This window comes from Vanellus vanellus, assembly GCF_965231255.1.
Source record: "Vanellus vanellus genome assembly, chromosome: 6".
Lineage (NCBI taxonomy): Eukaryota > Metazoa > Chordata > Aves > Charadriiformes > Charadriidae > Vanellus > Vanellus vanellus.
Genome location: NC_138911.1, coordinates 60,801,092 through 60,826,560, shown reverse-complemented (window position 1 = coordinate 60,826,560; position 25,469 = coordinate 60,801,092). Strand labels below are relative to the sequence as shown.

Below are 25,469 nucleotides of genomic sequence, written 5' to 3'. Positions count from 1 at the left end.
TCTATATATACACCATGTCCTAATACTTTATGTATATTTAAAGCCATATTTTCCAGTCTTTAGTGTATAATACGGCACCGGTATTCCAGATATGAACTGGTAGAAGAATTTTTCCTAAAATGAAAATTTGTTTACTATGACTCGGAATAGACTGAATATAAAATTTCATTTTAAGTTTTTTTCAAGTTGACAAAATACTCTCTCACTGTTTTCTCCCTTATCTGAGCTTTTAATACTCAGCATTTTTCTTGGGCTCTAGGAGTTCAATATTCTGTGGCAGATACTACGCGTGATTTCAGTTGCATCAGTTTCTATCTGAGAGATTAACATAACCTTTCAGGAAACACAACATCACAAGCTTATTAAAATAAGAAAAAGAACAGACCCTTGAATTCCATTCTGCTTCTTTTTAAATGAGTCTAAGAGCTGAGGAGATAGTGACCATAATTTTACCGTGAAAATATTTTTTGTTGTTGTTGTAAAGAGCACATGCGCTGCAAATACACCTCACAAGTGAACTGAAAATGCATCTGAGTTGCTGATGATCTTCAAATGCTGCTATATATTCCACAAGATTACTTGCATGTAATAAGCTTTTTGTTGTAGATGGAAAAGCACGGGAGGAAAATCTCTTTAAAAATATAGTGCTTTGTCTTCAATATTTGATTTCTCTCAGGGTGGCCAGTATTTTGACTTACTTATCCTGCTTACAAGCTGTTTGAAATGTGTTCTGCTATTCTAAATGGGTGATTAGTTTCTTTTGTCTCTGGCAGTAACATGATATAACTTAATGTTTAATGTCTTGATGCATAAAGAGATAAAAACGTGGCTTCTTTAAAAATAGTTTTGGTTTACTTTTTAAGGAAGTATAACGTCTCCTGCATCCATTAATAAAAAAAAATTGCGCGAAGCAGACATTCATAGTAATAACCTTGTGCAGATGTAGTGCCTGCTGTTTGTTGGTTGCATTTAACATTCAATTGCCAATATTTGTTACGTTGTCTATTGGAAGAAAATTGTGGGTGGTAAATATTGGCTTACAACAACTAAATTTAGAGACCAACCCAACCTTTAAGTGGAATGTCCACTGTGTCTAAAAACATTTCCTGTAAAACTTGAAAAAGAATATGCTTTACCATTAGGATAAACTATATGAAAACAGTTTAAAGATGCCTTCTCCTTTTGAGGGAAAAAGGGTGCTTTTTTAATTGTGTGAAGCAATGTCTATGTATTTTGATATACCATTGTTTGAACTTCCATCTTTAGCTGGTAGGTTATCAGTTACCTTTGATTTTGGGTGTTCAGTATGTTTGTGCAAGAGGTTGCTGAAAGGAATTATTCTTGTTACCCAAGGGGAAAAAAAGAAACTGTATATCAGTGTTTGATTGATTGTGTGATGCTCAACGTATACGAACATATTTCACTGTCTAGATTTTATTTCTGTTCTTTATTGAAGATAAACACTCACCAAAAAGGGAAATAATGTGGTATTTTTAAAGGCTTAAAGTTTACCACAAACTCATATTTGAAGTTTTGGGCCACTGAACATTTGCTTAGTCAATATTCCAAAATCTTATCACCACTAATGGTTTAGCATGTTTATTATCAATATTTATATACTTCTTATAATCCTGTACTAAACCATTCTAAAACTAATACATCCAAAATAAAAAGAAAAATTAAAGTAGAATTTTGGTGACTGTTGTTCTTCATAAAGTTCTGTCTGACACCTTCCCCCGTTTTCCAAAATTACACCTGTACATCAGGAATGTCAAAAGTAATATTACAAGTGTCTTTTTAGTGTGGCTTTAGTATGGCTTCATTTTAATATTGTACATACATTGTACCTTGTTTTATGGTAATAAGTAATAAAAATGTAGACTTCATATTTTGTACAGAATTGTCCTATGTACAGAATAAAAAGTTCCTAGAAACAGCAAAAATAGGTAAGTGGCACAATTATTTTTCATTAGACAATATCTGTAACATTATGCGTTAGTGGAATGTTAAGTTCAAATGTACCTACATATTTTTTAACATTTTGTAATTCAATTTTTTGTTCTGGCATTGTTTCTGAAGAACTTCATACACCTGCCATTTAATATGCTTTTATCTAATTTTAAAACTAAAAAAAAAAAGGTGTATTATATGGACAAATAAAGAACATGTGAATTTTACTTGCTCATCATGAAACTAAATTTAGCACAGGGCATTTGGGGTGTGTTCAGATTATCATTGTTTGTAGATTCAGCTGTACAAATCAAAATAATTTCATAAATTCTACAGAATAAAAAAAAATATGGAAAGGCCATTAGTAAAAAACAGGAATAATGGATATTCAGTAGAAAAAACAGACTTAACTTTTAGAACAACTATCAGTACTGAAAGGAATTTGTTAAATCTCCGATCTACAAATATGAAAGATGCACCTTTCATACCATGGTATTTTCCCCTGTAACACTTCTATATTGACAGGCTTCAAGCGAAGTAGCTGTAAAACCAGGGATTATAGTGTGGTAGGGGATACGTGGTCAGGTGACAAGGATGTAGGGAAAAAATGAAGTCTGCAGTAGGAATTGTCTTCCCTCTGAAATCCGTAAAAGTCCTCAAAACAGCTAAGGAAATGACTCACATAAAGCTGACTTGCAGTAAGTGGTGGGTTTGGGGAGGAGAGTTGGGGTGAGAGTTGTACGACTGGGATCGGTATCTGACTACTGACTTGAGTTATAAATGTAACAGGTTTGAGTTACAAACGAAGCCCTTGCCTACTGAAATAGTTTTCTGCATGAGCTCAGAAGTGAACTCATTGTGTGCACTCCCGAGCCTAATCATGAAGCAAAAACTAGATATTGAAACAACTGAGGATTCAGTCATTCCGTTTTCAAAATTAGGGTCAAATACCTCTCAAAATATAATGTTTTAAAATACAGACAGTTGTGACGTTTTTTCTATAGAAATACCCTATTGAGTTGCAAGCGTCTTCAGGAAGGGAACTTTAATCCTTTCTCTCTAAGGGCATTAGACTCGGGGGCTTTGACCAACAACTTTTTTTGGCCTTGCTTGCTTGGTTTTGGTGTTTTAGAAGTGGAAAGGAACATGCCAGTGTAGCACAAGTATATTTGGGATTGGAGGTTTGCTGGGTTGCTTTATGGAAACTATTTTAGTACCTTACAAATGTACTTACAGGAGATAGCTACAATTGCAGGTTATCCCGAGTATTGTTCTGCATCCCTTTATGGACCACCCACCTAAAAGTGGAGCATTTCTGCTCCTTGGATCTTTTCCTTGCTGTGCGTAATGATTGTGGAGACTCTTAACTGCATATAGCTAATTAAGAAATGCCATTCTAATTACCATATCGCTGTCTCCCTGGATTATAGTTTCTTTTATATGATGAGGCTGGGCCTGAGCTGTCTTGGCCTTATGAAATAGAATTTTGATGTAGTTAAAAATTTTGTATGAAAAATTTCCCGAGGGAGAATTTCCTGCGGAGCTAAAGAAGATAATACATTATTCCTTCCTCACATAATTGAAGAGCAGCACGACTGCAGCTGGCTTTCTTTGAACCCATTTACATTGGGACTGCATTCACTCCTGCACAGGCAGAGGACTGCACACACAAAACATGAAGCTTCATAAGCGTCAACCCTATGGTGTTGAGGGGAGAGGGCTTCCACTGTTATGCTGTGAGCGGGGGGGGGGAATTCACATAGTCTGCCTCAAGCTATTTTAGGCATTCTTGTGATCCAGAAGACCACACTGAGAGGGTTCGTGCCAGCATGAAGGCCTTGCTATAGCAATTTTTCTGGTACGTTGGCTGTAGAATTAAGAGATGCAAGAGGATTAGAGATGGAGAAGGAAATTACTTACTCTGATTGTGGCTTGTTTGAGGTTTTTGCTTTGTTTTTTGTCTCAAATACTAGCAACTTACTAAATAAAGGAAAAAGACTTTTTTTTTTTTTCTGAAGTTGTTTCTTTTATAACTTATTTCTACATATGTTGTATGGCATTTGCCAGGAGCAAATCTTGTCTGTCTTGACAAGTCCTAGTTCTCATTCTGATTCTCAGAAATACTTATTTTTAGTTAAGTTATAGGGGAAATATGTAATATTGGCAATCTTGCCTTTTGGAAAGCTGATTTCAATGGCTTCTCACAAACGTACCTGTGAGAAGGGCCGGGTCCTTTGTGTATCCAAGAAAAGGACATCCATAATTAGCTAGAGGTAGACCAAAGTAAACTGTCACCCTGACTGAGCAAGCTAAAGCCTTTTCCCTCCATAAGCTTTAACTGAACATGAGAACTTGTGTAAAAAGCTAGTTTATCTTGTCTTTGTTTCGATTTCCTTTAACTTAATTTACTTTCCTTTAACTTCATCTTCCTCCTGCCCCCTTTGGCACAGTAGATAAGGCTGAAGTGATTAAAGGAATACAAAGCATCTTACCTACACTGGCTTTCAGTTGCAAGTAGTATAGCATTTAAATATCAGAATCCTAGACTTGTTCTTTATACCATAAAGTCTTGTTGCACATAGAGTATTTCTGTTTTTAAAACCTACAGTAAGATGAGACTTGTTGGGGTTTTTTGACCCTGCTTTCTCGGCAGTTCAGCAGCAATGTATATAAGTAATTACTTGACTTCTTATTTCCTATCTCTGCCCTGCTTTCTTCTCTTCCTTACTTTACTTTCCTTATTTTTTTCCTGGCAGCAATTTTGCTGCCAGCAAGAAAAATCTTGCTTTGTAAGCTACAAAAATTTCATGACATTTTGGTGCAGCAGATGACAGCTCTTTTAGAAGAATGAGCCCGTTAGCACTTGGAACCGTAGCTTAAGCCAGCCTCCTAAGAGATGCCAAGTTACACGGAAGATGTATCTAGGTTGCTTAACACCCTTTTAATGAACATCCTGAAGGCCAGGATATTAATTTAACCTGTGGGGTTTGGGTGCTTGGCCTCTACTGACACTTACTACATGGATGTAAGAAGTAGATCATTCTGCCCTCATTGGAAAGGAGTCAGGCAGGACCAGATACAGGGTGGCCTTGGTGGAATTCAGACAGCCTAGCAAAGACAGCTCTTTTTTTTTTTTTTCATATAAAATGTAATCCTAAAATATGACCTGCATGTAGAAGAATGATAGGGTGTGAGTGAACTAGACTTCGGAAATTGAAATAGGTGAGTGTTGTGTTAAACACTACCTCAGTAACTATATTTTGTAAATAGAATATTCAGATGAGTATCTCCCACTATTTCATCAAAAATACAATGTACCTTTCTAATAAGGTTTTTTTCAGGGGTGAAAATGAAATGGCTTTGATTGGATTTCAGTGAATCACCTCTATCAGTTCCAGTGCTTGTGGTTGAAACTTGGATCATTTTCCTTCCAGACAAGAAGGTTTGAGAAATCAGTGTTTTTTCAAAGTTAAACTGGACTCCTAACCCTCTCAGGAGCCTGCTCGAGCATAGGCATGCTTTTTTCCAGGTAGAAACAGAGGAGCTGGGGTATGTGGCTGGGCTTTCTGGATTCCTAGTATCCTAGCTGGACATACACACTTTAATGCTGAGTTACACTTGTGTAGTGGTTTACAAGCCGGACTTCCTTTGTCAGGCAGGATATCCTACCCCAGCTTCCTTATTTCTTGTGCAGTACATCTGAACAGATACTGGGTCTGAGTGTCTCGGTGTATTTGCCTGTGTATCCACCTGAGGAAATACTGTGGGGTTCGGAGGTAGTTTTGTATGGTTTGTTTGCTTGTTTCTCTTTTTTGGGTGACTTCCCCTTCTCCACCTCCATATGAACAAGAACTGGAGTTTTCAGTCTGTGGGTCACCCAGTGGCCCCAGTGTACCTTTTTGGGAGTCAGCAGAGTTGCTTTGGAACTTCACTAGCACCTCCCCTCTTCCAGGCATGTTCACACACCAGACAGGACCAGGCAAGGGAGGGGACTTGTTTGGGCAAGGAGGAACAGGATTGTCCATCTCTGTGACAGTGAGCTAAACTCATATAATACCTTAGATCAGTCAAACATATAGAATAATAGAATGGTTTATGTTGGAAGGGACCTTAAAGATCATCTAGCTCCAACCCCCCTGCCATGGACAGGGACACCTCCCACTAGACCAGGTTGCTCAAAGCCTCATCCAACCTGGCCTTGAACACTTCCAGGTATGGGGCATCCACAACTTCTCTGGGCAACCTGTGCCAGTGTCTCACCACCCTCATAACAAATCTATCTTCTTCCAATTTGAAGCCATTATCCCTCATCTTATCACTACATGCCCTAGTAAAAAGTCCCTCTCCAGCCTTCTTGTAGGCGTCCTTCAGATACTGGAAGGTTGCTATAAGGTCTCCCTGGAGCCTTCTCTTCTCCAGGTTGAACAATCCCAACTCTCTCAGCCTGTCCTCAGATGAAAGATGCTCCATCCCTCTGATCATCTTTGTGGCCCTCCTCTGGACCCACTCCAACAGGTCCGTGTCCTTCTTATATTGGGGGCCCCAGAGCTGGATGCAGTAGTCCAGGTGGGGTCTCACCAGTGCAAAGTAGAGGGGCTGAATCACCTCCCCCGACCTACTAGGTATGCTTCTTCCAGTGTAGCCCAGGATACAGTTGGCCTTCTGGGCTGTGAACGTGCATTGCTGGCTTACATTGAGCATCTCATCCACCAGCACCCCCAAGTCCTTCTCAGGGCTACTCTCAATCCATTCTCTACCCAGCCTGTATTTGTGCTTGGGGTTGCCCCAACCCACGTGCAAGACCTGGCGCTTGGCCTTGTTGAAGCTCATGAGGTTTGCACAGGCCCACTTCTCCAGCCTGTCCTGGTCCCTGGGGTATGGCAGGCACATATGCAGCAGCTGCAAAAGAGCTTTAAGGGTTTTAAAAAATGAGATTATATTCTGAAGAAAAAGTCCCCTTCCAGTGCTTTCAGTCCCTCCTGTGTGCTTTATGTCCTTTGCTTTTGGGAAACAGTCTCACAGAGGACTGGGATTATTCATTAAACTGTAGTTAGCAGGGCTAGCTGGATGCGCTGGGCACATAAATCACCCACGGTGCAAAAGGGTAAGGGGTTGCTCTTCACTGAGGAGAAGCCATGTCTAATCTGCCTGGGATGGCGGCAGGCTGGCCCACTGCTTTCTTCATGGCAAAAAAAAAAAAGCCTCAAACCATGTCATTTGTACCACCTGTTCCTATGGCTTCTGGGCTTATTTTTCACGCGAAATAGACGTTTCTCTTCTTTGGGCAAAGCAGCAGCCGCGGGGGCTGCTTTATCGTGCAGGTACCGGGGCGGCAGTAGCAGAACGCACCTCACCGGGCCCGTGCTGCCGGGGAGACAAGGGCAGCGCCGGGCAGGGGACAGACCGACGGACTACCGCTTTCCCTTGCCGCTCTCCTTCCAGAAGAAAGGACTGGAATGAAACACTTGTTAAATACTGGAGGGGGGGGGAGGGGAAGTGGTGTGAGGCTGCCGGGCGGAGCCGCGGCGGGCCCGGCGGCCGCCCCCTGGGCCCGGCGGCGGGAGGCGTGTCGGGCCGCCTTTCCCAGCCTCCCCCGCGGCGCGGCGCAGCGCGGAGAGGCGGGCGGGCCAGTGCCGGGGCGGCGGCTGAGCGGGTGGCGCTTGCCGGTATCCTTGCCTCGGCATGTCCGACTCCGGCGGCGGTGGGGGCGGCGGCCCCGGCGGCGAGGAAGGCAGCATGGAGGTGTCGGGCTCGGCGGTGCAGAACGTGGCCGACGTGTCGGTGCTGCAGAAGCACCTGCGCAAGCTGGTGCCGCTGCTGCTGGAGGATGGCGGCGAAGCGCCGGCGGTGCTGGAGGCGGCGCTGGAGGAGAAAGGCGCCGTGGAGCATATGCGCAAATTCCTCTCCGACCCGCAGGTCCATACGGTCCTGGTGGAGCGCTCCACCCTCAAAGGTGAGGCGAGCCGGGCGGCCGCCGCGCTGTCAAAATGGCGGCGGAGCCTGTTTCGAGCCGCCGCCCTGCCGTGGGGTGGGAGGGGACTCTGTCTGTTTCTCCGTCTGTCTCTCGCGGGGGCTGCGGCGACTCTCCGCCTCACGTACGGCCCCGGTCGGGGAGGCGCCGGCCCTGCCGCACTGCGGGTGCGGGCCGTCTGCGGGCGGGGAGAGGAGCGCTGCCGCCGCCGCGGGGCTCGGCGTGAGGCGAGGCCGCCGGGCCCTTGCCTCAGCGGGGCGGCTGCCGCGCTGGCCGCCCGCCCGCCCTGGCATCCCCTCACCCCCCTTGGCATCCCCTCACCCCCGTTATTCTTTTTGTTCTCCGGGTCTGGGGGCTGAGGTGGGGCTGCTCGGGCGGTGTCGGGGTGGGCGGGCGGCGGGGCTGTGGGATGGAGGTGGGCGCTGGTGCACGGAAAGGCGCCGAAAGTGCCTCGTCAGTGGGCGGGAGGCAACACCCTCCCGCGGCCTCCTTTCTGCTGCTGGGGAAGTGACCTCCTCCTCCTCGGCGAGGCAGATAAGCGGGCTGAAACAGAACAAACGCAACCTGCCCAAAACCCTGGAGAAAAGGGAAAGCAAACAAGCAAACAAACAAAAACAAACAAAAAAAAAACCCAAACAAACAAAACAAAGAAACAAAAAAACATACCCCAAAACCCCAACCCTGAATCAGCCCGTAAAAAGCGTTGTTCCGCTGTTAATTGGCGAGACTCCGAAGTTCATAAATGAAGATGTAGACCTTGCAGTGCCTTTGTTTCACGAGCGAGGCCTGGTGGCCCTGCTGCTTGTAAACCGTGCTCGGAAACCTCATCAAATGCTGCATTAAATACTACAGCTAAGTTGACACTCTGACGTGAGAAACATCTTTATTATTTACTTGCTGCTGTTACTGACTCTTATTTATTTCGAAAATGATTTTTTATTGTCAACAAATCTGTTGCTAAATAGGCACTTATTGTCACAGAATCCAGCCTAATGAACAATAATAAACTGTAACTAGGCTTCACTAATAACACAGACTTTTACCATTAAACAAGACCTACAGTCTGTATATGACTACATGTCTGCCAGCCTCAGCTTGCAAAATTTTGATGTTAAACTTCTGGATCTCTACTCCTAGCCTGCTGTTGGTTCAGTCCCTGCAGATGTGTATCAAATCTTAATATAGTCATAGTTCATACTGCATTATTTAACACATCAACAGCCCCAGTGTTGACATACTGGGTATATGCCCTGCAGTTGCTGCACACTGAAACATGAAGAAGGTTATTCTACTTGCTGTCCGTTCACTGTGAACTTAAGATGTTACTTAAAATCTTTTCTTTGTTTATCTTATGTCTCTTTCCGCTGATTATCCTTCTCCTTTCCCTTCCAAAGTTTAAGACTTCTTTTTCAGCAGGGATAACAGTGGAATTTTCTGGGGGCGGGGTGGGGAAGAACAGTGATCTTTATAAATTCATGATATGGTGTTTAACAGGATTTAAAGAAAATCTATTGGATGTTAACAGGATAGGCAGATGATCTCTAAATTTCTCTTATGTCTGCCTCATGAGGTTGGTTATCCTTAGTTTGGGTTGGAAGTAATGAAAGATAGTGGTGATTAGTCAGCTGCAGGCTTGTCACATAGATATTGTTATATATGTATGGTTAAAAACAGATTGAGACACTTACTATGTGTTTTAGAAGCTAAATACTAATTTACTCTGGGCAGAAGGCATTTCCATCCATGTCTTCTGGTTTAATAGCAGTTATCTGGGGAGAGTGTATTTTCTGATTGCCAGCCAGTCTTCAAACTTAACAGATTCAGAACCTCCAGCAGAATATGGAGGTCATGTTCTTTCTGACACTGATAAAACCAATATTATTATTGAAACTTATGCATTGAATAGATAGTATGAAATAAATTATTGATTACAGATACAATAAAACATATTTCTGAGTAATGAAAGCTGCCATGTGGTATCACTAGTCACACCGCCTGCCAACAGCTTTCATAGGGATTCCTGTGGTGTCTAGTGCAGTGTTGTTCTGTGGCCGGGCTTCTGGTGCTCAGGATCTCAAATGTGACACCCTGAGGCTGTATGTCCTATCAAGGGCCAAAGGAAATCAGAGCAGGATGAGAGTTCACTGTAATGTTTCCAGTCAGAGTGTGTCGCCCAACAGGGAGTAACCTTGTGCACTGAAATCACTGCATTGCAGCACAACTGCCTGCATCCCCAGCAATTACATCATCTGTGATACATTGGCTGTGGTAATGCCTGAGTACTTCCCATGGCTTGCGGTTTTGTTTTGTTGGGAGGTTGTTTTGTTCAGAGGCTTAATTTCCAAATCTCTTTTAAAGAAAAAGTCCAAAAATACAAAGCAACCTACGAAAGAAAAAAGCAGCTTTTAAATGTTCGCACTTAAATATAGTTATCCTGGTAGCATATCTCTACAAATAAATGCATGTTCTGTGTTGCAGAAGATTTCTCTCCGCTTCACAAGCGGAATGTGAGTTATAATTTGCTTGTTGTAATGTGTTTTGGGTTTTTTTTTTAATAGCAACCTGAAAAAGTTAATAGGATTGTTATAAAACAAAGAACCCACCCAGAATTTGAGGAATATTGCAAAGCTAAACTTAATTTAAGCTATTTTGTATAATAAATTGGTGTAGAAATGAAAGGTTAGAAAATAGTCTGGTAATAGCAGAAGATGGTTGAGAAAGAGTGGCAGATGCCTTAGAAAGAAAATATTTTTTTACATAGCGTATTTTTTGCAGAGGATGTGGGAGATGAAGGAGAAGAGGAAAAGGAGTTCATTTCCTACAGTATCAGCACTGACATTCATTATGGAATAAAATCAAACAGGTAAGTTAGTAAAATAGGTCTTGACATGTCTACCCTGTGAATGTAAAACCTACACAAGCAGATTTACCTCCTTTACCAACAAATTTACTTCCAATTTACCTAGTGCTTCATGCAGTGTTTTCATTCAGGTAGGGCAATAGCTTTCAAAGTGTAGTGGAGGCTCTGATAAAACAAGGGTGTGTCATGAGGCTGAAAGGAATGGACTTAGAACTTCTAGCTCTGAGATTAAAGAAAGTTTTATTCATTTGGGATACATACGAATGTAACATATACAACTTGGATTCAATAATTTTCAGTTATGTCTGACTCTTACATATTTGTCACTTAATCTTAATGCATATTTGACTCTGAAGCTTTGTAAGATGTGTGCCTCTTTAGTATGCCCATACTGCAGAGTCCTTATTGATAGCTAAGTTTGGCTGATTATTGAAGTATAATGATGTATTTATTGGAAGATGTGTTCAAGTCTCTTAGAAGAAAGATTATAAAGAACAATGATGCAGGTTAGCATTTGACTCCTGTGACCTAAACTTGCAGTCAGATTAAAGATTCTTCTTAACTGTCACTTAGGTTTCAAATGTCAAGTTGGTAACTCTTTTCTCTGTTCTGCAGCCTGGCATTCATTAAGCGTACACCAGTGATTGATGCCGACAAACCAGTGTCTTCCCAACTGAGGGTGCTGACTCTCAGTGAAGATTCTCCATATGAAACACTACATTCTTTCATTAGCAATGCTGTTGCTCCCTTTTTCAAGTCCTATATCAGAGAATCTGGCAAAGCAGACAGGTAATTCAGTATAATTACTGCACTTCTCTGCTAATGAATTAAAGTAGGTGTTTAATGAAAAAAATAACAGTGACTGTTCAAGGCAAGTCATGTGAAATTGTTGAAGCACGCAGCTGCATATGATGCTGTTGCTGACTGGGGGAGTAGTTCAGATGGTTTCAGTGTGTTCTGTATGGTTTTTGTTTTGGCTTCTTATACGAAAACATCTGTGCTTTTTCAGGGATGGAGATAAGATGGCTCCTTCAGTTGAGAAAAAGATTGCAGAACTTGAAATGGGCCTCTTGCACCTGCAGCAGAATATTGAAATTCCAGAGATTAGTCTGCCAATTCATGCAACCATTACTAATGTTGCCAAGCAGTGTTATGAACGTGGAGAAAAACCAAAGGTTACAGACTTCGGTGAGAAGGCTGAGGATCCGTTATTCCTCAATCAGCTACAATCTGGAGTCAACCGCTGGATTAGAGAGATACAAAAGGTAAAAATAGAACCCCAAGTACTAGACTATGTGGTAAGAACTTCTGTGTAGTACTATGTATCATCTTCACAGTTTAACTGGTAAAATACTGCACCATGCAAGATACTCTGAAGATCTGAGACCAGTTTTCTGAGTCACCAGAGGCTGTAGTCTAAACTAGACTAAGTCTAATTCTAGACTAGACTAAGCCTAGTTTAAATGTAGAGTCTAGTCTAAATTGTTCTGCAAGTAGCTGAGAGCATGACTATTTCATTTCTATTGTAATAGACTCAAGTAACTGGCAATGACCTTGTGAATTTTGTAACTCTTCTTCAAGTCTTTACAGCAGACAGAGATAAACAGGTCCTTTTGTGTTGTTTTGTTATTTCCCCAGGTGCATCCACAACCACTTCAGAACAGTTGCTCCAGTCCCATCTTGTAATCTCTTGTACTCCTGCCTGTTACTTTTCAAAAGAACTCTACTTTTCTTTCGCTGGCACTCAGAAATAGCATCTCAGATACTACTATGGCTTTTTTTCATCCATGGGCATAGTAAACACCTATTGCTCATGAGAGAGCAGTGCCTTTTCCTACTCCAGAGCATAACACATTTGTTTTCTTGCCTGGGTCATCTGGCATTAACTAGAATACAGACATTGATCAGGAAAGTGGACAGGTGACGTTTTTAGGCTATGCTGCAGATATTACATGAAGGTCCCAAACCCGACCTTCAGGGCCAGTGGAATTAAACCTTTACTGTTGTTACGCTACAGTTCCTAGACTTCTCACAGAATGGGTGCCAAACTGTCTGATGTTAGATTATTAAAACCTAGTAGATGTTACATGTTTCAATTACGTTTAGTGATAGAGCAAGTTTTTACAGTTGAAGCATGTAAATTAATGCTTTTCTTCCTCCCTCTCCCTCCCTTCTCTTTTTTACTTTTAAGGTGACCAAACTAGATCGAGATCCTGCGTCAGGCACTGCATTACAAGAAATAAGCTTCTGGTTAAATTTGGAACGGGCTCTGTATCGCATTCAGGAAAAACGTGAAAGTCCAGAAGTTCTTCTAACTTTGGATATTCTAAAACATGGCAAACGTTTTCATGCAACTGTCAGCTTTGATACAGACACAGGTAAAATGCCTGTTCAGTAAATTTTCTTCACGAATGTCCTACGGAATTTAACCTGTTAGGAAACTTGGACATTGTGGTACAGAGAACAGTGCTGTCTAGAGTAACCTTGGTCTAGTTAAAGCTACTGTCATATACAGATTTGATTTGAGAAATGAAAAGTTACATTCAAAATCTCTTCTGTTTCATTTAGGTCTAAAACAGGCTCTGGAAACCGTGAATGACTATAACCCACTGATGAAAGACTTTCCACTGAATGACTTGCTGTCTGCTACTGAGCTGGACAAAATAAGGCAGGCCCTTGTTGCAATATTTACCCATTTGAGAAAAATCAGAAACACGAAATATCCGATCCAAAGGGCATTGCGTTTAGTGGAGGCTATTTCAAGAGATCTGAGTTCTCAGCTACTTAAAGTGTTGGGAACCAGAAAACTAATGCACGTTGCCTATGAAGAATTTGAAAAGGTATGTTCGTGGTTTTGTGGCACTGACAGCTGTATTTTTGCATTGACTAGTGACTTTAAGAAAACATTTCACTTGGGAACTGAAGTTCTTCTTCTGAAACTCTCTTCAGGTGATGGTTGCCTGCTTTGAAGTTTTCCAAACCTGGGATGATGAGTATGAGAAACTACAAGTTCTGCTGAGAGATATTGTGAAAAGAAAAAGGGAAGAGAACTTGAAGATGGTGTGGCGTATCAATCCTGCTCATAGGAAACTCCAAGGTCGTCTTGATCAAATGAGGAAATTCAGGCGTCAGCATGAGCAGCTGAGGGCAGTTATTGTGAGAGTCTTGCGACCTCAGGTAATATTTTTAGTTGTTATCAGACAGAAAATCTGTGCAGCTTCTTCAAGAGTGTTTGACTTCAGGAGTGTTAGCTGTTGCTTTAAAAAGTTACCAACCCAAAAGTAATGTAACGTTCAGTTTTGCTGTCTGCCTCCAAAAACAGTCTAGTTTTGAACCCTTGCTAATAGGCTTAGCTTTAAATCTCATGTTAATAGACACAGCAACTCCAAGCTTAACATAAAGGAGATTATTAAGTGTGTAAATACTTGAGCTTGGCTAAACCATAGTGGAAAATTAGATTATGCTGCACAGTAGTGGAAGTTTGTAAAGTAACTGTTGCCCCATTCCTAGGGGAACTTTAATCTGAAACATGACTGAAAGATTGTTACGGATTTGGTACTAATTTATAGGGCTTTTGCAGTGCTTGTTAGAACAGATTGTGCTTAGCTATTTGTAGGTTAATTTTGAAGTACCGAACTCATTAAAGTGTGATTTTAATGCAGGTAACTGCTGTTGCCCAGCAAAATCAAGGAGAGGTACCTGAACCACAGGATATGAAAGTAGCAGAAGTCCTTTTTGATGCTGCAGATGCCAATGCGATTGAAGAAGTCAATCTTGCTTATGAGAATGTTAAGGAAGTAGATGGATTAGATGTTTCCAAAGAAGGTACAGAAGCCTGGGAGGCAGCAATGAAACGATATGATGAAAGAATTGATAGAGTTGAAACAAGAATAACCGCCCGTTTGAGAGATCAGCTTGGTACAGCAAAGAATGCCAATGAAATGTTCAGAATCTTCTCTCGGTTTAATGCTTTGTTTGTCAGACCTCACATTCGCGGTGCCATTCGTGAATATCAAACACAATTGATCCAGCGCGTAAAAGACGATATTGAGTCTCTTCATGACAAATTTAAAGTACAATACCCACAGAGTCAAGCTTGTAAAATGAGTCATGTTCGTGACTTGCCTCCTGTGTCTGGGTCTATAATTTGGGCAAAACAGATTGACAGACAGCTCACAGCTTACATGAAGCGTGTTGAGGATGTCCTTGGCAAAGGCTGGGAGAACCACGTAGAAGGTCAGAAGCTAAAGCAGGATGGAGATAGCTTCCGCATGAAGCTCAACACTCAGGAAATCTTTGATGACTGGGCAAGAAAAGTTCAGCAACGCAATCTTGGTGTGTCTGGTCGCATTTTCACCATTGAAAGCACTCGTGTTAGAGGACGAACTGGAAACGTCCTGAAACTGAAAGTCAACTTCCTCCCAGAAATAATTACACTTTCAAAAGAAGTCCGAAACCTGAAGTGGCTTGGTTTCCGTGTTCCACTAGCAATTGTCAACAAAGCTCACCAAGCAAACCAGCTCTATCCGTTTGCTATTTCTCTCATTGAAAGTGTCCGTACATATGAACGAACATGTGAGAAAGTAGAAGAACGTAATACTATCTCACTTCTGGTTGCTGGCTTGAAGAAAGAGGTGCAGGCTTTGATTGCAGAAGGAATTGCACTTGTGTGGGAATCATACAAACTTGATCCATATGTACAGCGCTTAGCCGAGACTGTCTTCAGTTTCCAGGAAAAGGTTTGTTTTATCTTTCAAATTCTGCAAAATTTTTACATTTATACTTCAGTAATGTGTGGTTAACTGAAAGTGGAATTGGATAGCTGATAACCTGTTCTGTAGCTCCTTGGTTTAAGTAGCTGATTGGGTTGGCACAAATTGGCCAGCTGTATGGATCTTTTAGTAGTACTAAAATTAATAGGCTTGCTGCATCCAAATATGGAGAAATGACTAACCATTACTGCATTGTTATTGTTGCCTCTCATCTAACCTGTCAAACTAAACACCCTATTTTTCCTAAACCATTTTAGGTGGATGATCTGCTCATTATTGAAGAGAAAATAGACCTGGAAGTGAGATCTTTGGAAACATGCATGTATGATCACAAGACTTTCTCTGAAATCTTGAACAGGGTTCAGAAAGCTGTGGATGACTTAAATCTTCATTCATATTCAAATTTGCCAATCTGGGTCAATAAGTTGGATATGGAGGTAGGTTTGTGCTCAAGGAGTAGTATGTATTTAGAGGAAACGTTTTAATCAGGTGCAAAACGTTTTTTGATTATACACTTCATAGTCACCCAGGGGAAAGTCTGTCTCCCCATTCTCTGAAAATTTCAGTGGGTTTTCAATATGCAGAAGATGCAAGATCTGTTTGTTTTTAGCTGTTGGCTTTTGGGATCAATTAGTTCAAGGGGAGTTTTGTCCTTTGAAGAAAAAAGTTTGATACAGTTTGACTGCCTAGAAGGTGCTGGGGAGTGAGGTGGTGAAAATTTACCATGCCAGTAGCAAAGACTCATTACCTTCATATTGTTCGGCTCTGCCTGTTGAGTTAAGTTTCAGGTTATTGGACACTAGGCCAACTTCAAAGCAGTTAAAATTGTTTAATTCCATTTAAGCCCATGAGGACAGGAGAAGCTTTGAATTGATATTCAGTGAAAATTTACCAAAACTCTTACCCCTTTTTAATGACTTAGTAAAGGAGCACTTGGTTCTTTGAGGTGCTATAATGTGCCTTGTGTCAGAATATATCAATAGTGGGGATCTTTGTACAGTGAATGTGCCTCTCTTTCGTCCAATGTGGCTTATTTTCTTTAGATTGAAAGAATCCTGGGTGTTCGTTTGCAAGCTGGACTGAGGGCCTGGACCCAAGTTCTTCTTGGACAAGCAGATGACAAAGCAGAAGTTGACATGGATACAGATGCTCCTCAAGTGAGCCATAAGCCTGGTGGTGAACCCAAGATCAAAGTAAGTTTTGGTGTGGGGTGTCTTTGTTTAAGTGCAAGTTAATTTTTTTCAAAAGTGTGTGCTACTTCTTGAAGTCCAGAATTCTTGTCTACGTATAGTAGTATCTGCCGGTAAAACTGAGTGTTTTTGCTGTTTCTGCAGAACATTGTACATGAACTAAGAATAACCAACCAGGTGATATACTTGAATCCACCAATTGAAGAGTGTCGATACAAACTGTATCAAGAAATGTTTTCTTGGAAGATGGTAATCCTGTCACTACCAAGAATTCAAAGTCAGAGATATCAGGTAAGTGTAATGAAGCTGTATCTAAGTCTGAGCAATTATTTTAACTTTGCCGTTAATTGTGCTCAGTATGTTAGTGTGGTGCTCTAGGACTGAATCTGAGTGCCCTAGAAGTTCATGTATATCACATGTATAATTGTTATTTTCAGGTTGGAGTGCATTATGAGCTGTCTGAGGAAGAGAAATTCTATCGTAATGCATTGACGAGGATGCCTGATGGCCCTGCAGCTCTGGAGGAGTCGTACTCTGCTGTCATGGGAATTGTGACTGAAGTGGAGCAATATGTCAAGGTAGGAGGCTGACACTACATAATGCTACAGCTGAAACGAATGTGTACTTTTCTCTCAGTTTTCCTGGGGGTTGGGGGAACAACACACATCTTCTGGAATATACTGGAGAAGTTCTGAACGCTGTTTGTGAAATACCTCAATTAGGTTTGGCTGCAGTACCAGTGTCTGTGGGATATGCAGGCTGAAAACATATACAACCGTCTTGGAGAAGACCTGAATAAATGGCAAGCCCTTTTAGTTCAGATAAGAAAGGCAAGAGGAACATTTGACAATGCAGAAACCAGAAAGGAATTTGGACCTGTTGTCATAGACTATGGCAAGGTAAGAAGTCATAATAGTTCGGGTTAAGTGCATTAAATTTCTGAATGGGTGTATAACAGAAAATAGCAAGGCTGACAAATTACTATTTTGTGACTTTATTCAATGGTAGGTGCAATCAAAGGTGAACTTGAAGTATGACTCCTGGCACAAGGAAGTGCTCAGCAAATTTGGCCAAATGCTTGGTCAGAATATGACAGAGTTTCATTCACAAATTTCTAAGGTAAGACAAGTCTAAATTCCAGTTTTTCACTTTCAGATCAACTATTCTAGACTTCTAAAACACAGATTTATGCCCCAAACAGTCCCGTCAAGAACTGGAGCAGCATTCGGTGGACACTGCTAGCACATCAGATGCAGTGACGTTCATCACATATGTGCAGTCCTTGAAACGTAAAATCAAGCAGTTCGAAAAGCAAGTTGAGGTATGTTGTCTTGCTAATGATTCTTACTTCTGGAAATATCAGGCTTGCCTCTTAAGATGCAGCTTCATGATATTCAAGTTCTCTTGAGAACAGATTTGAATTTCATATCCTGAGGAATCCCGTGAGCTTTATAGTGAGCACTTGTTAAAATATCTTGAGTATTTAGCCTTGCGACTTAAGTTAGTTTTCTCTTTCTAAGATACAACCACTGTCTCTTGTAGCTTTATCGCAATGGTCAGCGCTTGCTTGAGAAACAAAGGTTCCAGTTTCCATCCTCTTGGCTGTACATTGACAACATTGAAGGAGAATGGGGTGCCTTTAATGACATAATGCGTAGAAAGGATTCTGCCATTCAACAGCAAGTAGCAAATTTGCAGATGAAGATAGTTCAAGAGGATCGTGCAGTGGAGAGCCGAACAACTGACTTGCTAACAGACTGGGAGAAAACAAAGCCTGTAACAGTAAGTAATGATGATTAATACTCATTCAGCAAATGAGGTAGATTCTTTTTGAGGGTTCTATAATAACTTGCCAATATGTTGATTTAGGGGGGTGGCAGCAGCAGAGGGAAGTTTACCCATGCAACATAGGTCTTTGTTAGGTGCAAAAAGCAAGACAACTTAGTTACTAACAAAGCTTTGGCTGAAACAAGGGATATGTCAAAGGCATGCATGTAGGAGGATTCAGAAGCAAGCTGCTTTCTTTTTTTTTTTTTTTTTTTTTTCTAAAGTGAGATTTCGTAAAGCCAAAAACTGCATGTAAAAGTGGGATAAGTCTTGTTCTAGATTAGTATGTAGCCTTATTGTAAGCAAACTGGACATGGAAAAATGAAACAAACCGGTTTAACATTTTGTATTTAGTCCTTGCTTTTAACTTGGCTTCAACTTGGTTGTAGGATTTTTGGATTAATGTATCCCATCCAAACTTTAGGGAAACCTGCGTCCAGAAGAGGCTCTTCAAGCTCTTACCATTTATGAAGGAAAATTCGGTAGGCTGAAGGATGATCGTGAGAAGTGTGCAAAGGCCAAGGAAGCTCTGGAACTAACAGATACAGGACTACTCAGTGGCAGTGAAGAGCGTGTCCAGGTGCAACCTGCTTGTATAACTTCTTGTCAATTTCAGATAAAAGTGTTTCAGTTCCATCTCTCTCTCCCTTAAGAGAGTGACTTGTAGCCTGCATGTACGGGTATCAAGACACAACCTCCACACTGGTTCAGTTCTAGGCTTAAGAGATTGTCTGTGATCTCTTCCTTGACTGTCTTACTCTCATGAAGCTATTATGTGACCTGAGATGCAACAATCTCATCTCGGTCATTTGCTACTACAGTTCTGTTGAATTGGCAAGCTATCTGAAGGTTTTTGACATATTAAAAGTGTTCTGTTCAGCTCTCCCATGCTAATGATTCTGAAGAAATTAAGAATAACTGCTGATGTTTGATACATTCTTTATTATAGGTAGCCCTTGAAGAGTTGCAGGATCTCAAAGGCGTCTGGTCTGAACTCTCTAAGGTTTGGGAACAGATTGATCAAATGAAAGAACAACCCTGGGTTTCAGTACAGCCTCGCAAGGTACTTAATTTCTGTATACATAAAAAATGTAGCTACCACAAGTATATGCAAATTAGGAATTAGATCTCTTGAGATAGACTTGCTCAATTGTCACGTTCCAGATAATTTTCAGTGTTTAGGTACCTTTTTCAGAATTTTGTGAGCGTGGTAAGGCTGAGAGTATGAGGAAAGGCTGAGAGAGCTGGGACTCTTTAGCCTGGAGAAGAGAAGGCTGAGGGGAGACCTTATTATGGCATACAAGTATCTAAAGGGTGGGTTGAAGGAGGATGGAGCCAGGCTCTTTTCAGTGGTTCCCAGTGATGGGTCAAGGGGCAATGGGCGCAAGTTGGAACACAGGAAGTTCCGTTCAAATACACAGAAAAACTTCTTTACGGTGAGGGTGACAGAGCACTGGCACAGGCTGCCCAGGGGGGTTGTGGAGTCCCCTTCCCTGGAGATTTTCAAGACCCGCCTGGATGCAGTCCTGAGTAATGTGCTCTGGGCAATCCTGCTTTGGCAGGGGAGTTGGACTAGATGATCTCTAGAGGTCCCTTCCAACTCTGATAATTCTGTGATTCTGTGGTTCTTCTCATGCTAAGCTAAAAAAAAAAATCACAGGGTTTGTCACAACCTAAATGATTTTGCAGGGGATTTATGCAATTCCAGTATTTTTGAAATTGCGATTGGACTCAGCGAAGAAACTGTGCTGTTTTTAAATAGGCTGTTGGACTTCATCAGGGAAACTTCATTACATGATTGGATGAGCAGCATCAGTTTTAGTTCAGGAGGTAGAGAGTGGTAGGAGCGCTAAGCCATAAACTGCCTGTGACAATACTGTGTCATACGTCTTAATCGAACCAATAAAATTACATTCCCAGCTATAGAGTAACCACATCTTATGCAAATACATATAATACTAAAAGAGCTATATCGTTGATAATCTCATTAGCGAGAGGTTTCTGTAAAAATACATAGACAACTTTTAGACTTGTACAACAATGTTCACAGCACTTGCAGAGAAAGATTTCATTGCTTTTGTGTTAATCACAGCTTCGACAAAACTTAGATGGTCTGCTGAACCAACTGAAAAACTTCCCTGCCCGCTTGCGACAGTATGCCTCCTATGAGTATGTTCAGAGACTTCTGAAGGGCTACATGAAGGTAAGTTATACAAATTTCTGAAATACATGTATTTAATAGTTCAAGTTCAAGGATGTAACTTTCTTGTCTTCTGTAGATAAACATGTTAGTTATTGAACTGAAATCCGAGGCGCTTAAAGATCGTCACTGGAAACAGCTGATGAAGAGGCTTCACGTTAACTGGGTTGTCTCAGAATTGACCCTGGGTCAGATCTGGGATGTCGATTTACAGAGAAATGAAGCAATTGTCAAAGATGTACTGCTTGTGGCTCAGGGAGAGATGGCTTTGGAAGAGTTCTTGAAACAGGCCAGTATCAGCTCTTGTATGTATGCATGTAATAGAGAATCAAAGGCTTGCTGTCGGGTGGCTGACACTTGTGTAGTAAACTTGTCATTCTTAGCAGTTGATACAAATGCTGAGACTCCATGGAACACTGTTTTGGGGAACAGCTTAAAGCTATGTAAGCTTTCTCTGATGAAACTTGCATTATTTGGGAAGAGCAGTCCTTGATAATGACTGCAAAGACCCCACCTTGTTTTAAGTTTTACCAAACTGCATCATATTTGTAGTACTTTTAACAAAAACTTGAGCATAAACCCAGAATCCTTTAAAATTTAATTACTATAATACATTTCTAGTTTGTAACTATGTTGGAGCAGAAATTATCGGTATCATATCTTAAAAATTTTTATCTTCAGATAAGAGAAGTGTGGAACACTTATGAACTGGACTTGGTCAATTACCAGAACAAATGTCGTTTGATTCGTGGCTGGGATGACCTTTTCAACAAAGTAAAAGAGCACATTAACAGTGTGTCCGCTATGAAGTTATCACCATACTACAAGGTAAAATGGAGCACAAAGCTAAAAAATCTTAATTTAATTTTTCCTTCCCCTTTTGTTTAGTTTATATATTTTTCAGCAGGGAATATACTCACTATTTAAGTTGACAGAAGATGAATTGTTTATGCATACTTTGTAACAACTGTTTCCGCTAATAAATATTAGTGGTCAAACTAGTGATACTGTTAAAGTGAATATTAATGCAGCGTTTAAACTTCAGGTGTTTGAGGAAGATGCCCTTAGCTGGGAAGATAAGCTGAACCGTATCATGGCACTCTTTGATGTCTGGATTGATGTCCAAAGGCGATGGGTCTACCTGGAAGGTATCTTTACTGGTAGTGCAGACATCAAGCACTTGCTGCCTGTGGAGACCCAGCGGTTCCAGAGGTAACTTTTTAATTGCTTTGTTCTTTTCTTGCCTCCCTTGGGGCACCATGTGGACAGGCCTGCAACTTCATGATGTCAGTGGGTCCCTCTCCCATTGTTGTGGCTGCTAAGTTCACCAAATAGCACTTTTATCTACCTCAAGTCCACAACAACAAAAATCTAACAATCTAAAAATCTATCAATTTCACTGCTGAAGCTTATAATTTGCCTTAGTTCCTAAGAGATGCATAAATCTGTTTCTTGTTGTGGCTGAACTGGAAGGGGTGGCTTTTCTTGCTAGTTCTAGTCAGCTACTTCAAGGATTTTTCTTGCGTTGTGGCTGCAACAAGCAGGCTGATTTCTCTTGCCGCAGGCTTCAGTCTCATCCTTCAAATGTCATTTTCTTTCCCAGCTTTAAGTTGCTCTGGTCATCCTTATTCATTCTACACCCTTCCAGTCAGATCAAAGAAACAGATTTATGCATCTCTTCAGGAAATAAGGCAAATTATAGCTTCAGCAGTGAAATTGATAGATTTTTAGATTGTTAGATTTTTGTTGTTGTGGACTTGAGGTAGATAAAGTGCTATTTTGGGGAACTTAGCAGCCACAACAATGGGAGAGGCAGAGAGACAACTGGTGTTATGCGGGCCTGTGGTTACTGAGTTTACACTAATGTACTGTGTTCTTTTACTTGCAGCATCAGCACTGAATTTTTGGCACTCATGAAAAAGGTGTCCAAGTCTCCACTTGTGATGGATGTTCTTAACATTCAAGGTGTGCAGAGGTCATTAGAGAGACTAGCAGACTTGCTTGGGAAGATACAGAAGGCACTGGGAGAATACTTGGAAAGGGAGAGGTCCTCTTTCCCTCGGTAAGAAGTTGACTTTAGTTGACTCTTGAAGTAATTCAGTAGTTTTATGCAGGAATTGGTGTACCGTTCTGTAAAGCCTCTGCCAGTTTTCATGTTTTGCATGTATATAAGATGTTATGACCATTTAAATCTGTATTGTCTAAATACAGAATTCAGTTACAGCTACTTTTCAGGAAGTGGGTCTGAAGCTTCCCTTACTTGCTCATCTGTGGATGGTTGTAGGATTTAGATATTGCTTAAGGAGCCCTTGCAGCTGATTTCTGTAAACTTAGAGGTTCTATTTTGAACTGCTTGATCCTAGCATTTGATTGAAGGACTGTGTCTAAACTGTCACGATCCAGTATTTAAGTCATTGGTTCTGACTTACCTGTAGTCCTTGACTAGTTTGTCACTTAGCATGAGAGAGTAAAGGTATTTCAGGGATGGATAAGTAAAGAAAATTATTCACAGTATGGAGCACGTATACATTTTTGTATGGTACAAACCACGTGAATCATAGAATATCAGGTTGGAGGGGACCTCAAGGATCATCTGGTCCAACCTTTATGAACTGAGACTTAATCTTAGAAGTATAACTTCTAGCAAATTTACGGTTCATGCACTCTTGCAGTGTTAGGGAAATGAGTGTCAATTACTCCCATATAGTGGTCATCTACACAGCATAAATAAATAAAAAGTGATAGCTGGGAGTTCTGATATAGATCTAATTTTATGTACTTACTAGGTTTTATTTTGTCGGGGATGAAGACTTGCTTGAAATCATTGGAAACAGCAAAAATGTTGCTAAGCTGCAGAAACACTTCAAGAAGATGTTTGCTGGCGTTTCTAGCATTATTCTCAATGAAGATAATTCTGTGGTCCTTGGGATATCCTCACGTGAAGGAGAGGAGGTATAGCTGCAGTCTTTCTTTTCAAATAAAATTCTGAAAATAAGTGCACATGGGCTGACTCAAACCTGATTCTTGCAGGTGCTCTTCAAAACACCTGTCTCCATCACAGAACATCCCAAGATCAATGAGTGGCTCACTCTTGTTGAGAAAGAAATGAGAGTGACCCTTGCTAAATTGCTTGCAGAATCTGTGACTGAAGTAGAAATCTTTGGAAAGGCAACTTCAATTGATCCTGCAGTCTACATCTCTTGGATTGACAAATACCAGGTATCAATATGGAACACTTAATTATACTGCAGTTTGGTTACTTCAGTGAGGAAAACTGTCTGATGAGGATTTTTGTTACACAGGCTCAGCTTGTTGTCCTGTCAGCCCAGATTGCGTGGTCTGAGAATGTCGAGTCAGCCCTCAATGGTGTGGGTGGAGCTGGAGACAACAGTCCCCTCCACTCTGTGCTAGCTAATGTTGAGGTCACACTCAATGTCCTGGCAGATTCTGTGCTGATGGAGCAGCCGCCTCTTCGCAGAAGGAAACTGGAGCACTTGGTAAGTAAAAACCTCCTTTCCTCTTCTGGGTTCTCAGGTGAGGATTTTTAAAAGTTTAATGAAAAGGTTTTCTCTAGGAAAAAGTTTTCTGCAGTTTAAGCAACTACATCGAGCCCTGATCCTGTAAGGGGTGGTAGTTTTTCACTCTCATCAGCTTGATGCGTGGTACCATATTAGACTAGCTCACTGAACTGATTTTTCAAACTAGCTCTTCCAAATATGGAAGTTACTGATTTCTTCATTCGAATGTAACATATCTCATTAAGCTGCTTATTATTGTAATTATTGTATGCTTTTGTTTGTAGATAAGGATTGAGAGGGTAGGAAGATAAAATCATCCTTGGTTATTTCTACAGATTTTTAGAGGGAAATATCTGGCCCGTTTTAGGAGTACTTGTCTTTGTAGTTTCTGGCAAGTAAAATATCTAGTTCAGTAGTGTAATGGATTAACAGACTAACTGGACCAGAGTGCTTTGCTGAAAGCTAGGGAAGTCCTTAACGAGCAGTCAACATTGTTAGTTTTGTCCTTCTTTGTAGCAGTGGATTTTAAGGCAGAGACTGTTGGTGGGTTGTGATTTCTAAGTGCTGGCAATTTACTGTCCTGATCTGAGAAGCTGTAGGATTCCTGGCTTTATTAGCAATGGCTTGTATTACTGCAGTCTAAGGAGTTACTTCATTCTCCAGATCACCGAGTTGGTGCACCAGAGAGATGTTACGAGATCACTGATCAAAAGCAAGATCGACAACTCCAAATCCTTTGAGTGGCTCAGCCAAATGCGGTTCTACTTTGACCCAAAACAGACAGACGTGTTGCAACAGCTCTCTATTCAGATGGCAAATGCCAAATTCAACTACGGTTTTGAGTACCTCGGTGTTCAGGATAAGCTAGTACAGACTCCTCTTACTGACCGCTGTTACCTGACAATGACACAAGCCCTGGAGGCAAGACTTGGAGGATCACCATTTGGTAAGTTTGTACTGAAGTACAATAAAAACTTGAGACAAGTATATAAACTATCCTCTCTAAAATAAAGCTTTAATGTAAACATGCAGAACATTTATAACTAAGATATTGAAGAACAAAACAGTCTTTTGGGGGAAGTTGTAGCAGTTTAGGTTTCACTGAACCCTCTTGTCAGGGACCATCAGAATCGGCATGCTGGCAGACTACATGAGTAGGCAGTGGTACCTCAAATCATAAA

The 25,469-nt window shown here is 41.1% G+C and overlaps 1 protein-coding gene across 1 annotated transcript in view; it reads left to right on the top strand.

Annotated features, from left to right (window-relative positions):
• Positions 1-7,627: 7,627 nt before the first annotated feature.
• The window catches only part of DYNC1H1 (dynein cytoplasmic 1 heavy chain 1), a 45,856-nt gene continuing 28,014 nt past the window's right edge, over positions 7,628-25,469 (top strand). The window contains exons 1-27 of the mRNA XM_082485695.1: positions 7,628-7,903; positions 10,697-10,784; positions 11,397-11,570; positions 11,791-12,046; positions 12,973-13,159; positions 13,350-13,621; positions 13,731-13,958; positions 14,444-15,520; positions 15,811-15,990; positions 16,597-16,746; positions 16,888-17,034; positions 17,181-17,321; positions 17,466-17,642; positions 17,752-17,862; positions 17,945-18,064; positions 18,286-18,525; positions 18,995-19,150; positions 19,520-19,633; positions 20,663-20,773; positions 20,850-21,059; positions 21,452-21,598; positions 21,816-21,982; positions 22,659-22,832; positions 23,557-23,722; positions 23,801-23,989; positions 24,073-24,267; positions 24,952-25,234. Of these exons, the coding sequence (XP_082341821.1) occupies positions 7,633-7,903; positions 10,697-10,784; positions 11,397-11,570; positions 11,791-12,046; positions 12,973-13,159; positions 13,350-13,621; positions 13,731-13,958; positions 14,444-15,520; positions 15,811-15,990; positions 16,597-16,746; positions 16,888-17,034; positions 17,181-17,321; positions 17,466-17,642; positions 17,752-17,862; positions 17,945-18,064; positions 18,286-18,525; positions 18,995-19,150; positions 19,520-19,633; positions 20,663-20,773; positions 20,850-21,059; positions 21,452-21,598; positions 21,816-21,982; positions 22,659-22,832; positions 23,557-23,722; positions 23,801-23,989; positions 24,073-24,267; positions 24,952-25,234 (5,731 nt within the window). The 5' untranslated portion in view covers positions 7,628-7,632. The remainder of the gene's footprint in view (positions 7,904-10,696; positions 10,785-11,396; positions 11,571-11,790; positions 12,047-12,972; positions 13,160-13,349; positions 13,622-13,730; positions 13,959-14,443; positions 15,521-15,810; positions 15,991-16,596; positions 16,747-16,887; positions 17,035-17,180; positions 17,322-17,465; positions 17,643-17,751; positions 17,863-17,944; positions 18,065-18,285; positions 18,526-18,994; positions 19,151-19,519; positions 19,634-20,662; positions 20,774-20,849; positions 21,060-21,451; positions 21,599-21,815; positions 21,983-22,658; positions 22,833-23,556; positions 23,723-23,800; positions 23,990-24,072; positions 24,268-24,951; positions 25,235-25,469) is intronic.